A 14248-nucleotide genomic window follows, 5' to 3' on the forward strand; every position below is an offset into this window, starting at 1 on the left:
GACTCCCTTTATCCCCTTGCCCTTTAACAAGCTTTGTCCCGGAGCCCGGTTCACCAAATGCTCGCTGGTGTTTCGAGACCGCCACCTCCTCTCCCCACTCCTGTTGCGACGCCGCTCCAGGTTCCACAATTAGACGGCGCACATGGACACCGTGAAACAAGCCCAAGAGTAGATGGTTCAGATAGTGAAAGGAAAAGATTTCAAGAGGAGCAAAACAGAAAGAGGGGAGAAAGAAGGAAGAAGATAAGTAAGTGACAAAGAAAGAGTCAAGAACCTCCAGGATTACCTGGTTTCCTCCGCTTGCGAAATGGTAATACACATTAGCAGTACAGGTGAGGATTTTTGTTTGAGAAAGAGAGAGAGAGGGGGGGGGAGAGAAGCCCTGGAGAAGACGAGGGTACCATGGCACGCCGGAGAATGGAGAACACAGGAAGAAAATTCGTGCAATCATGAACAAAAGAAAGTAGATTGGTCGGCAAAGTGATCAGTTGAGGAGGTTGTTGAGACCCATACGCTCGTCGCGTGGGGGCTCGATCGGCCTCGTCGCCCAAGGCTTAGGCAAAGAGTCGGTCGTTTTGTACCAGGAAGGGTACGTAGGGACATGGTCTGACCAGGACCCTTTGGAGGCAATGGGGAAGTGATCCGTTGATCGAGACGGATAAGTAGTGGGGGTATCTTCGAGCACACGCACAGAGACGCTCGTGGGACGGTAGGTGTCATATTGAGCCGTCGAGTCTCCACGCATGGGTGAGATCTGTGGCGAGGGCAGTGTGCGAGGGGAAGCAGAGCTCACGGAGTTGTGATCAGATACCATAGACGGTGGTTCCACGGAGCCGGTGTGCGAGGCATCTGAAAAGGCCGGAGACGTCAAGGGAGTCTCAATGGAACGGTTGATGGAAGGGAGGGTGTAGATCGGAGAGAGTTGACGGATCACTGAGATGGAAGACTCGCGGCGGGTATGTGAGAGGCCATCGGGAGAAGTGATGGGGGAGGACTCTGTCCAAGGCCGAGTGGCGAAGCGAGGTCGAGCCGAGCCCGCAATGGAAGCGCGAGCATATGGTTGCTCGATGCGGCCGTTGAAGGTACGTGAAGCAGGAGGACTGGACAGGCCACGGCGCTTGCGATTCATGCTTCCGTTCCACCAGTTCTTGACGGCGTTGTCACTACGGTTACCAAGACGGCGGGCGATTTCGGCCCATCGCCTGCCCATCTCGTTGACCATTCGCTCGATCATGAGGCCTTCCTCGGCCGAGATGGGCTCCCGGTTCAGCGACGGCTTCAGATTCTGGTGGAAGCGCTCCCGACATTGCTTGGGAGAGCGGTAGTGCATGTGCTGTGAGATGCGAACCCAGTTGTTGGGGCCCTGTTCGCGGACCAGTTGCAGGAGAAGCTGATCTTCCTCGGGGACCCAGGGTCCTCGACGGTGAGAGGGAGCCATGGTGGGGGTGAAGAAGGCGTAGTAGAATAGCGAAGTATGAGAGCGACTAGTGGAAGGCGACGGTGAGAGATGCTGTGAACAGGATGTTGGTGAATATGTGCAACAGTTCGCAAGGTGACAGAGGCGAGGTCGGGCAATGAGTAGGGTCACAGGGGACTTCAGTCGAGATTGAAGTCAGTTGTTCATGTAGTTTCTGCCTCAAGAGGAGAGGAGGCACGGTGATTTAGTATTATATCTGCAGGGCGGGCGGACATCCCAGGGGGTCGGGTCGCAACCATCTAGAAAAAAAAAAAAGAAATAAGGAAAAAAAGAAAATAAGAATAAGAGAAAATGGGACAAGGAAGAAAAATGGTAAGTGACTATGGCAATAATCACAAATTGAAAATTGGAAAAAAGAAAGAAAAAGCAGGCTAGAAGCCATTTGGGAAGAATAATTCAAATAATGATTTAATGCCTGTGGTCAGCTCCACCTGTAGCACGCTATGGGAAGAAGATCACGATCCACGATCTCGGAGCTGACACTTTGCTTCTCAAATGGCCCGAGGGTCCTTACCGTACAGAGTAAAAATACCAGACTGTATTCAACGCTCTGTACCACATCCTTGGGAAGTTCATCGGTCTTCAGATCCTCCGCCTTTCCAAACAGGGAAATTTTAGAGTCTGTCTCTCAATTTGCATACTTGAGCCTGGACCTTCAAGTTCTATGCAAAGCATCGGGAGCATACACAAATCTTGACTTGAGCAGGATGACATCGACTATCAAGGGATTGAATTCTGGACCGGCAGAGTACAGACAATAACCACATGGAGACCTCTGGTCATGTTGAGTGAGCACTTGCCGGCACCCGCTTAGCCTTCAATACCAATCAAACAAGGTTTAGCCATAGGCTCAATCTCGAGGATGAACATCCTTCTCATCTGTTCTTTCAGGGTATTCCATATTAATCTCACTTACTCAGTATGTCCTATGTACTAATGTGTAACTACAAGTATATATTAAGGACTAGCTTTATGTAGAGCTGAGGTGGACATGATCAAGTCAGTACTCTCCACCACCAGGTTCTAAGAATCCACAAGCACTCTACTGCTCTACTCGTCTATTATTCTGATCGCGAGTCCTTCGGGCAAATCGTACGCCCACGGGACTCGTCTACTGTACGCCTGTATGGGATATCTGACAACATCCAAACGATCAAGGAACTTGTACCAGCCATGACATAGTTGAGTATGTATTGAGCGGCCATGTGCGACGATGATGGAGTACAGTACATACCTGGGATCTGACGTAGGGTGCTCAATACCTGTTGCGTGGTGATGAGCTTGTGGTTCTTTGCTGCATTGTCAAAGTACAATTGCAATCTTTGGTACCAAACGACCAAATACTCCGACGATCGTCACCGTGACCCAGGAATCCGGGCTGGGAGAAATACCGTAGCGATCGTCGTCGACGTGATCGACTTGGAGCCCCATCTCCGGTATTCCAAATCACGTCCCGCGCTAGAGACCGGCTCTCGAGCATCTTAATTGGGTAAATGGGAAAAATGGGAAAAATTGGAAAAATCTTGATTTTGGGCAACCGCTCAAAAAGAGTTTGGTATGGTAAGGAACTGTGACAGGATAGTCATAGTATGATAGTACTAGTAGTAATACCCATTCCATCCACTGTCTTTCGCCTTGCACACTACGTACATGTACCAGAATTTCGCGGCGAAGACAATCATGACATGATGACACCACTATAATGATCTTACATGTATTCATGAAGATTCCATTGACAACAACCACTATTATCTCACATGCTCAGACTCTCCCCCAAGACTTGTACTGCACCATCTCACAATTTACCATTCTCAGAAAAGAGACCTCAACGTAGGGAACAGTAGCCGCTTATGGGTCCTGTGAGATCCTGTGCGAGTTGCTCAGCACATGTCGGCCTAAGCTACCCTTGACCAGATTGAATAGGACTGTAGTCAAGACTCAGTAGTGCCTGTTTCGCTATTCATCATTCTAGTATATCAGATTTCATCTGAAGCCTTTCTCTTTCCATTCATCTTTCTATTTTGCTTATAGGCTTCTTTGGTAACAGTCATTTCTGACTCATAACATTCGTTTTCCTGATAAATGAACAGTGTGCTTTGATCTCTCAGCAGGAGCCACGGAGGATTGGATGAAATAAATCAAATCGAAGTGGGCTGCGAGAAAAAGCAATAGCGTCGCCGAGGCAGGATGAGGTAGAAGAGCATAGTACAGTTGCAGTGCCACTGTCCTGTGTAAAGTGTATATTCGTGGGATAAATTATTGAATTGATTTCACGATGAATAGCAGATGGTATATGTCTATCTAGATCTGACGGATCCAAGTTAACCTGTTGTCGGGCCTAGAGCGCTGCGAAGCATTATCTAGGGGCGAGATAGGACATACGCAAACAAGGATTGGTGCAAGACAGAAAACCTCCTTGGGTGCATGATATACATTACACATGCCATTTTACAGTCATACAGTGTATGCAGAGAAACTGGTATACTCACTTACTCAATCGAGTCAGCAGACTCGGTACTAAGCTGCTGGTGGCTTTACAAAGCACATCGACGAGAGAGAATTAACCTTGAACGCAGGCACTGTACAGGAAACCACCTATTATCGGTTCAACAAGGGGGGAAACAAAGAGCTTGTTACTTTCGGTGAGCACAATACTGTATGGTTTTTACCAGCCTCGAAATAACCACGAGCTGAGTCAGTGACTTAGTAGTGAGTCTCGTGACTGCCCACTGCCAGTGTTAAGGAGTTCCTCCTCTTGGTCACATCAAAAGGCTTATTGCGGTTTGGTTGGTAGGTGCCTTTGCCTTTTGAGTTTCGAACCGCAGCATCTAACGTCCTGCGTTGAGTCGAACGAGTCAGGGGAGAGGACCAGGCAGATCTTAGCGTGTGCTGCCACTCGAAGTGACAAGCGAATAGCGGGTCAAATGGCGCGCAGAGGAACTCCAATTTCTCAGCCAGCCATCCTCCATTTTCCCCCATGTCCTCCACGCCTGCTGCACAACACACCGTCCGATCAAGCCCGATCAGACTACTATCGATCGACCATCCAATCCAGGTGCGATCATCGACCGTGTTCCCTGGACTCTGGAACCGACGGTGCGCCCGAGCCAACCCACCCATGTTCGATCGGCAAGCGGGGAGCGGATCATGATTCGCAACCAACTTGCTGTTTCTCGACCCTGATCCAAGGCCAATGCGACGACAATAGAAATTAACAGAGCAAGACTATGATACAGTGATATGTAACCATGTAAATTATGATCGTTATGATTGTCCTCATACCACATAGGGTGAGGCTTGCGTCTGTGTCACAGTATGAGTGAGTGAAGTCTCATCCACCTGGCGACCGCTCCGTTTCCCATCTTCTCCGGACAGACCGAACTTGACCGACGGCGGCGCCCGTTAAAGCCTTAAACAATCATCCAGTGGGCCCTGCGGTATCCCTGTTTGAGCGGGGGAATACTTTTTTTCTCTCTCTCTCTCTCTTTTTTCTGGCCTCGGGAAGGGATGAGAGGGAGTTAGTTGCTAGCTACTCCACCTTTGGCGTTATTGAAGTCTGTCACTGCCCTGGTCCCAACTCTGTGGCTCTGGACTTCTGCCGCCCCGAGCATGTCCGAACAACGTTTATTTATCCCTCCCTTCAGACGGGAATGTGGATCGTTGGATGACGTTTCAGCGTGTACACGTCAAATGCTGTTGCCCATTGACTATGGCCGGGTGGGCATAATTTGGCCATCATAGTGAAGACGCAGAGGCTGTACACCATCCGGCACACACTATACTGTCCATACTCTATAGCACATTTTGACTATTGACTTCTGGGGTGATAACCAGTTCACACTGGTTGACTCTGTATCATGTATGGAAGAATCTCCTGTACTTTGCTACTTACATGCTGCGTCCCTCTACAATCCTCCTGTCGCCAACTAGAGACCGGTGGTCGATAGGTACCATAACAACCTGATGCTTCAGGTGAGAGTTGCCCTGTCCAAATGGAGGATATGCTGCTCATATGATACTGTCTGCCAGTCTGAAGGATATTAGTCACACACATACATACCCTTCGATGTCACGCAATGCAGCTGTTCCAGCGATCAGACTTGCCAGGTCCCCAAAGATCGTCAGCCTGATGATTTCTTGGTGGTTCGGGAGATCGGATAATTTCACCGCCATTGCTTCAATGACTCTTATCTCTTGAAACGTGGTCGAGCCAGGATATGATACCCATGTTACTGCCGACGCATTTCATTATTCCTTTCTGCGACGGATTGCTTGCGGTCAACATTTGACAGGGTTGGGGAGCTCTACAGAAAGCTGAAACAGCACACTTGCATAAACATTGCCACCATAGTTGTTGCTGTGGTGCAGGTGTTTACTCGCAGAATTTTACCCAATGCGGAAAATGCTAGTGAGCCAGTGCAGGGATCATCAGATGCCACATGTCGTCTTGGGAGGAGCAAAACGTCAATCGCCAATTATAGTAGTCGGTGGGCCCTCCTTCGGCTTGTCAAGAGACCAGGGCAGCGAATTGTCGTACACGGCTCCCATGCACTGTGTAACGGCGCTAAAACATTGCGGAGCGAATGGAAACACAAAACAAATATATCTCCTTTACGTACGATGTGTTCCTACTTCCAAGTTCCTAGTCCTACAGTTGGGCGCACCGCTCGCCCAACTTTTTCTGAATAGACATGGACAGGTGCCAGGGCGCAAGCGGGCTCGAGTGTGAGCTCGGCCATGCATTAAGGGGAAATTAACCTAAAAGGGGGCATTTTGGAAACGGATATGAAGATGCCTCCACAGGGAACCATGCAGACCGCGGACGAGGCCCAGCTGAGCGCATGGAACAACCATGCATGTCAAGTGTGCAATAGATTGCTGGAATCCATTTCGATGGTCTGGGGACGAACCGTATCTGCAGTCCGGATGTGCGACTCGCAGCTAATCTTACTCATCAATTGTCCGTTCGAAATTTTCCACGCTCTACCGCCCTACGGCACTGCCGAAAGATAGACGGATATCGTCGATCAATGAGTTAATGGCCTGTCTCATCAAAAAATTGATACTCTCCAGCTACAGTATGTGATGGCATATCCCATAATCTATTGACTGATGATAACTCTGTGTTTGTGCTTGGCATGTTTGATCCCCCGTGTGTCGTATCTACTGTTCATCATCTTAATCCGAGTATTGGACTTTTGTATATACATTTAACATCGGGAAGAGTTGATGAGACCGAAGACGAAGGGTACCTACCTAGATTTTCGCTCTCCCGAAGTACTCAAACACATTAGGTTGGTAAACAGGCGGGATGATGAGTCTACCTGTGAGGTTCCGAGGTATATCTAAGGGCTCCATGAAAACAGACATGTACCTGTCACCAAAGGTTACTCAGGGCTGGATCCCGAGGTCACCGATAACATTCTGGAGCAGAATGGTCTCGGCACATTTATTTCCAATCAATATACCCGAATGACCATCGCGAGATCATCTGAATCTCGTGTATTCGACAACCCGAGATTTGACATTCGTCTTAATCTGGACAGCTCGGCCATGTCCCGTCTCCTCCGCTGTCACTCCACAGGCCTGGGAAACCTCCGAGCAACAGGTATGATGGAGACGCGCACATCCACTACGGGTAGTGTCATTGTCATATTTGGGCAGACTATTGATAAAATTCTCCGATACGGGGTTTGATCTCAAGCTCTGCCGCTTCTACTCGACTGTTCTGTGCCCGGCTGCCCGCTATTACTAGTACTGTACCGCCGTGATTGAATCCGTGCCATCCGCACTCCCGCCCATCGTTTGTTTGGCGGCAATCCCAGGCGGACCGGCTAAGTGCCTGTGCTAGTCCAACCCTAAAGCGCAGAAGTGTTTGTCACAGGACTGACCAGTCGGGTTTGATACAGAGCGAGCGTAGCGGATACCCACATGCTTCTTCCAGAGGCGACAAGCTTGGCAATTTTAATCTATTTCAGACAAACTCCGGGGGGCTCAAGCGGAGCGAGCTACGTGGGTGGACGCCATCATTTATGCTGCGCCAACAGGACAAGGATCGAAGTTAGTATTGATATGCGTACAGTACCGTACTCGATCGGGGACCCCCACGCTCCGTCGGTCTATCATTCGTTTCGCTTACATTTTCCTGGATCATGGGACACACGTGACACTAGTCCCTCGATGAGAGAGGTCAAAGCAACATTCGAAATTGAGTGGCATCGCGGATTGTCTATTACTAATCTACTATTTTTATGGGCCACAATTATTCCTGTTGCTGTAGCCAGGATGTGACATCCTGCGCCATTGACTCCGCACCTCCATAGTGCATCCAGCTGGCACCGGAAGCTGGAGGATGAGGCCGATCCTCGCATCACAAACGCCGTCGCCGAACATCGAGTAGGCGCCGGAAAGGGTTAGGGTTGGAACTCTCTTAATGCATGAGCTACCTTCCTCGCCATTTGTAAAGTATGAATAATCCAGGGAGCAGTTACTAGTTAATAACTTAGTGGTGAACAATTACCATGTAGCCGGGGAAATCAAGCCACGCTACAAAAGTATTAAGCACATGATATGGGGTCTAAGTTGGTGATGTAATCATTAGAGACCATGCGAGATCATCTCGTGTGGACCGATCGGGTTCCGTATTGCTGGGTCGAACAACGTTGTGCCACAGCTGCAGTCAAGCCCATGTGCCTGGAATGATGATGCACTGCCAAACCAAGCCGGAAGTCAAAAGAGACTAACCTAGACGAAGGGGGGAGGGGGGGAGTGGAACGGGGCTATTCGGTCCAGTGTCCACCAACATTAGTGTGGTCGATGTACATTATTTGGTACCTACTAATTAATCTAGTAATGCACCGACCATTCGTGTAGTTCCCAGCCAGCGGCAAGCATCAAGAAGGATTCATTATATTGATATGGTCATTTTTTGAGAGAAGGAGTAGGCTGGGCCCCCCTCTTCCATCTCCATGGGGTTCCATCTAATTCATTTATCTACAGGTCGCTTACTTCATAGCTTGAAATGATGACCCGGTCTAGTACGTAAGAATCTTGAGTGTAGGTAACCAAGTGAAGCATGCTCCCTGAATTACTGGAGCAAGCGGATGTGATCTATCACTTACGGCGATTCGAGAATAATCACAAGGAAGACCATCACCATGCGCCCGATCATCCATAATCCCGGTATTGGTTTGGAGCTGATCCCTGTCCTCTCCACTCGGCGTATCAGGGCAGGGATTGCGCGCTGATCTTGAGCCACAACAAGTTTGAATCATTAGATCCAGGCCAGGAATCGACCAGGGTCGCCTATCCATATGTACAGTAGGGTCGAACTACTGTCTGATTCTGGAAAAGGCGGAGACTCGCTTACTGAGATCGATGGATACGCATGAGCTGGGATGTGTTTTCTTTGTTTTCAATATCCCATCCTACAGTATCTTATCTCTGTGCCGGTTGTCAGAGTGCTTCGAATCAATCAGCACCCGTAGAAATGACCAAAATAAACTGGAGCTGTTCGAGTACACGGGTGGCACGTTTAATTCATACCCCTGCATGCAAGATGCTCCTAGTTCGACTTGCTTCCACCCGTGGCTTGTACACCAAGACGAAGGAGCTGGCAGACTCGCGTGACTGGCGGAGGCAGGAAACCTAACGATACCGTGCAATGTGCAAAGGACCCCTCCAGGGACTAGCAAGAGCTGTAGAGGATGACCACATGAGCCCAATGCCCATGCCCTGCAGAGCTACTCTCCGAATCAAGAACACAACTAGTACCCGAGAAGGAGTCGGAAGCACGTTATGCTACCCGAAAAATTCAACAAACCACACATAATCATGCAATAGGCATGAACCAAAAAGGGTAAACGGAACCCTCCTGGCCCCATAAGCTCAACAACCACCTGAACGGCCGCGCGTCTGCTGCAGGCCCCCAGAATCCCGTCCATCGGGTCTCTCTCCCACGCGTGTGGCCGACGGTCTGAAACTGTCACGTGGCAGATGTGGCTGGACTCCTGAACATACGCAACCGACTGAAGGGGTAGCGAAGATGTATTTCACTCATCACTGCAGCTTTTTACTACTACCTAACGCATGTTGGAACACTAGTGTAGGAGTGTGACTAGTGTCACTGTCCACTGTCCAGCCTAGAAATGATACACAGGTGAAGTGATACAATCTTTACTCTGCGGAGTCGACGGACCACACGGCACATATCGAACAAACTGATGTATACATGAAATGAATGGATTGCTTGATACATGATTGATCGATCCTTATAGATGCACTACTATAGTATGTACCACTCACGGTTGTTCCTGACTCCGAGTATGAAATAGTGAGTCGCTTTGGGCCAGTCTTGGACATATTCTTAAATCTACTAGTACTGTATGTACGTTACAGCCTATACCGCTTCAGTAAGCTCAGTAACAATTGAGACTTGAAACAGACGCATACGATACAATACAGTATTGCGTCATGGCGACACACGAGTCGTGATACGGTGGGAAACAGATCGTCTTCCGACGGGAAGCCACCTGGCCTAATAGCCCGGTTGATTGGTCTCGGGCTTTAGATCTCGGGGATCACCGTTGAATGGTTCCCGATCGTGTCCAACGTTACGCTAACCCTCTCTGGACATCGGGTCCATCGTCACTATCGTGAACAGAGAGAATCTCAGAATACTGTATACATTATGTAGTATTAGGTATACAAATATACAGTGATACAATATGTAAGAGATTCTTGGAATCATGACTTGGCTCCCTCATAGGGTAATATGCGTAGCATTATGAGAGTGATCACTGATTACATCTTCGAAGTGAACATTGAATAGTGAAATAGACCCGTAAAAATACACAAACCATAACCACTCCCGTCCATGCTTACTGTACTGATTCGGGATTTACTGTTGTTCGGATATGTAGTGCTACGGGGCAGATCTTAGCATCTCACAAAGTTCATGATTTGGAATCAGGTAGGTAGGAACGCAACCTTTGTTGTCGTTGGCTGCGACCGCTGAAAATACAGTCCATACGGCCTCATTCAAGGTGAGTATCCCGCTTACTACAGCACGTTTGTCACAGGCAACAGCGTCGGGTTTCATAGCAGGCCGACATCTTCTGTTTGAGCCTGGTGCCAGGCTTATGACGGCTCAGGATCTTCACATTTGAAGATACACGAGAGGCTGGTAGGACTACGTATCCATGCGTCCAACGAACGGGCTGAACGCATCTGACATTGATCGATCGTACCCCGAGCAAGCCCTAAAGAACCCCGACTTGGATGGAAACCTGAGAAAAGGGTCATCAGACTACAAAGGGAGTTGACCGAGGGTCAAAATGGAGACTTTTATGCATTGCAGTTGTTCCTGCTTCATGTGTCTATTTCTTCATCTTGCGGTCGAGCCAACATCAACAATTTCCACCAATTCAAATACCTGATCTACTCAAACAACTCTAGCACATGCTTTTGTCCCGAGTTCCGTTCAGATTTTGACTCCTCTATGGAAGATCGTTGTCAAAGCTCGGGAATCGAGCCTATCAAGAAAATCAGACTCATTGTTGATCTGCCCCGCTCGTGACAGTCTTTCTCGTGTGGAGCTCCTCAGGCGCATAGCGAGGTCCAAGCTGAAATGTACAACGAAACCTTCGAGTAATCGTGCGGTCCCTGTTCCGCGAGCTAGTCTGCGATGTACACCGGAACCTACCATTAACTGCATGGCATGTCATTATTGAGTACTCAGTACTGGCACCTAATCATGCTCTGAGCTGAATATTGGATCTGCGTGATATTTTGTGTCCCCAAACTTGGCCCAGAGACACGTACCCCCTCGATCAAATCGAGAAAGAATAGGCCGAGTAAACGAGCTTGGAGCGTGATACTGTCGTGGAGCACTCGATACTGATAGCTGCCACTTACAAAGTATGATCAACACCGTCTTTCCTCGAATATCCTCACGATCGACTATTGAGCCCCCACTGAACCACTCCCCACCTGAACGCTCAAATATTCTCGGCACCTGCCACAATGTCGACCAAACTTTACATGTGCCCACTGGGAATCCCAACGATGTGGACCGTGGCTTGTTGACAGAGTATGAAGATCTGACTGATCGCAGCATGAACGAACGCCAAAGCATGTGCACCTAGCATCAACACAAGTGTGATTCTTCCACGCCAATCGGCAGACATCAGTTGCACTACCGTCCTGCTTTTTGTCCCGTCCGGTGGCTTCGGGGATGCTTTGACGGCCAATCATGCCCGTGCGCAGCAGCTGGATTAACTCAATCTAGGCGGGTCAAACTCAATCGTCGCGGCGGATGAACGTATGGATGAACTCGTGAACGCTCGAGTTCTTGATTAGGGCCAATACTTGGTCCCGCGCCTGACCGACGGTAAAGTATCACAGTGACTCGGGTCCGCCTGTGTACTGTCCGTCGAGAGTTGCTCTTGGCCCAAGGACATGAAGTACAGGCCATTGATCGTCGGCCTTGATCCGGATTGGGGGTTGCTGGACCGTTCGACTCGTTGTACAGTGTACACTGTGCAGTACGTCTGGCTTTGGCCCGCTTCAATGAATAGCTAGATTATGAGTTTAGGGACCGGTAGTGTCATGCTAATCACGTCTGAATCTGCGTCTTACTGACTTTGCTTCCTTCTCAACTGTCACAGCGTGCCACGATGCCTAGGCAATGTTCGAACACCCGTTCCTTTTTTCTTGTCTGGGCTCCTGGTCTGTTTGCACTCTCCTCTCAACATGCTGTGTCATGAGCTGATCAATGTATGGAAAAATCCAGGAATGGCGTAAGTCAAAGCATACCCGACTCTTGTAATACCGTACGTGGTAGAGACAGAATCTACGATGTCGAGTAGTATGAGCATTGTCTGATGATCAACCTAATTATTCGCTCAGTGAAGATCATACATCACCAATAAGCGACGGAGCGGAAACTCGAGGCTTGTAAGCAAAGGTTATCAGTCTAATTCACTGGAATCAAATGTCAGAAAAGTGCTGCTGATCTATCATGCTTTCTGACGGCTCTGTATCCCGACCACGGGTGTGGCCCAGGGCTGTCTATGTCACATCACTCCAGTGAACAATGGGTCTCGAGCCCATGAGAATGAATTAATACAAAATGTGAATTTCCCATCAGTCTCTTTCAAATGAACTGACAGCGTTGAACACTCACGCAAGTTAGGACATCGGGTGAGAGTGTAACATCTCAAGCAATGGGGAGAAAACAAGGTGGAACTTGTGTTGAGAAGATTTCAAGGAGCTTCTTTGCAGTGGCTCCCACCAACTGTACTCACTGACCAGTACTGGTAGTATACTGTTTCTCACTCCCTATAAACAGTCAATACACTCAGAAGTACCTCGGCACATTTTCCTGCAAGGTGTATATGTGGCGCTCCGTATTGCGCTGCGCCACGAATTCACTTAAATTAGTAAATAATCTCGGCAACAAGTCCTCATGGAAATAAGGCAATAAGCCACAATAGAAAATGGGGCCATGAAGCGACAGTCCAATGCCCTCAGATGATGGCTCCATTCGAGAGACTCATCAAGTATTCAAGACAATATACAAGTCGGTGGCGTTCATATCTCACCTCACGACAGGTACAGCCGAGTAAAGCGACAGTTTGGTTCATCACCTGCGCCCTTTCATCTCTACCATTCTGAGCCACTGGAGAATTGCATGGCATCATCACTCAGTGCAAAAGTACTGGGAGCATCTAGGCCGATGCAGGTTCATGCAGGCAGACTCGCAAGTCTCAGCCCGTTGACCATATTCAAAAATCATGGCAGGCCACGAGCACAGCAGTCGTTCCTTGAAGCCAACGTTGGAATGTCTGAGGAAGAACCAAGTCGATGAGGACATGGCTGCAAGGGATAGTCAATTGAGTCAAAGTTTCGGTGGATGAAGGTTCAAAGATGACAGGGTCAGTTGATCCCGCACATGCAAGGTATGACTAATGGGGACTCTGTCAATGCTGTTGTTTATGAAAAGAAATTTCCCAAAACAAAGCATGCTTTCTCTCTCGCGCCAGTCAAGAGCGTGTCTGCGACCTCTACGTGATGAAGCCGGAGGATCCTGCATGTACCAAAGCATTGATGCGGTTCCCACGCACCGGGTCAACGAGGCCTGCTCTGGGATTTGTTGAACGATGTCTTGTCCTTCTGGTAACTCCGTGCTGAGACCTACGGATCTCGCGGTCGATCTGCCGATTGGAAGGCTGGAGATTCCATGATAGCCACAGGTGCTCACAAATCGAGAGGATCAGTATGTTGCGGGAATACGGATATCTCGAGAGGCCCCTATCCCGGACAGCGCAATAGTCAGACGACAAATGGAGTGATTTGTCACTGGAATTTTCCATTTGCTACTTTGACGGCTGGATCCAGTCCGCGAAAGAATGGCTTGGCTGTACTGTCGTTGTAGCTCCTTGATTCAGGACTCGGAACTGTCCTCCTTGTACCACCATGCGCCCTTGCTGTGGCAAACGGCTGGTGCATCTAGACAACGAGGAGCTCGTCTTACATGTAACGGCTGTGACTATGACTGTGACACTCAATGTGAGTATGTCTTACACGTTCAATACCCCTTGCCTTGATCATGGCCACGAGGTTTTCATGAGGTCACATAATAAAGCGACTCATGTTGCACGGTCCTGAGACATCACGAACCACAACAACCTCGTAAACCGAGTATTGCGAAGCGACGGTGGTTACCGCAGGAATGATGATGGAACTGCTTCCCAACGACATGGGAGAAGG

The 14248-nt window shown here is 49.0% G+C and overlaps 1 protein-coding gene across 1 annotated transcript; it reads right to left on the reverse strand.

Annotated features, from left to right (window-relative positions):
- Positions 1-484: 484 nt before the first annotated feature.
- Positions 485-1438, reverse strand: flbD (putative MYB family conidiophore development protein FlbD; the record flags this gene model as incomplete). Its single annotated transcript, XM_056935344.1, has 1 exon — positions 485-1438. The coding sequence occupies one exon, from the start codon at positions 1436-1438 to the stop codon at positions 485-487; it is 954 nt and encodes a 317-aa protein (XP_056789216.1).
- Positions 1439-14248: the final 12810 nt, after the last annotated feature.

The sequence above is a fragment of the Penicillium diatomitis genome (assembly GCF_028827545.1).
Source record: "Penicillium diatomitis strain IBT 30728 chromosome Unknown utg000006l_segment0_segment0, whole genome shotgun sequence".
Lineage (NCBI taxonomy): Eukaryota > Fungi > Ascomycota > Eurotiomycetes > Eurotiales > Aspergillaceae > Penicillium > Penicillium diatomitis.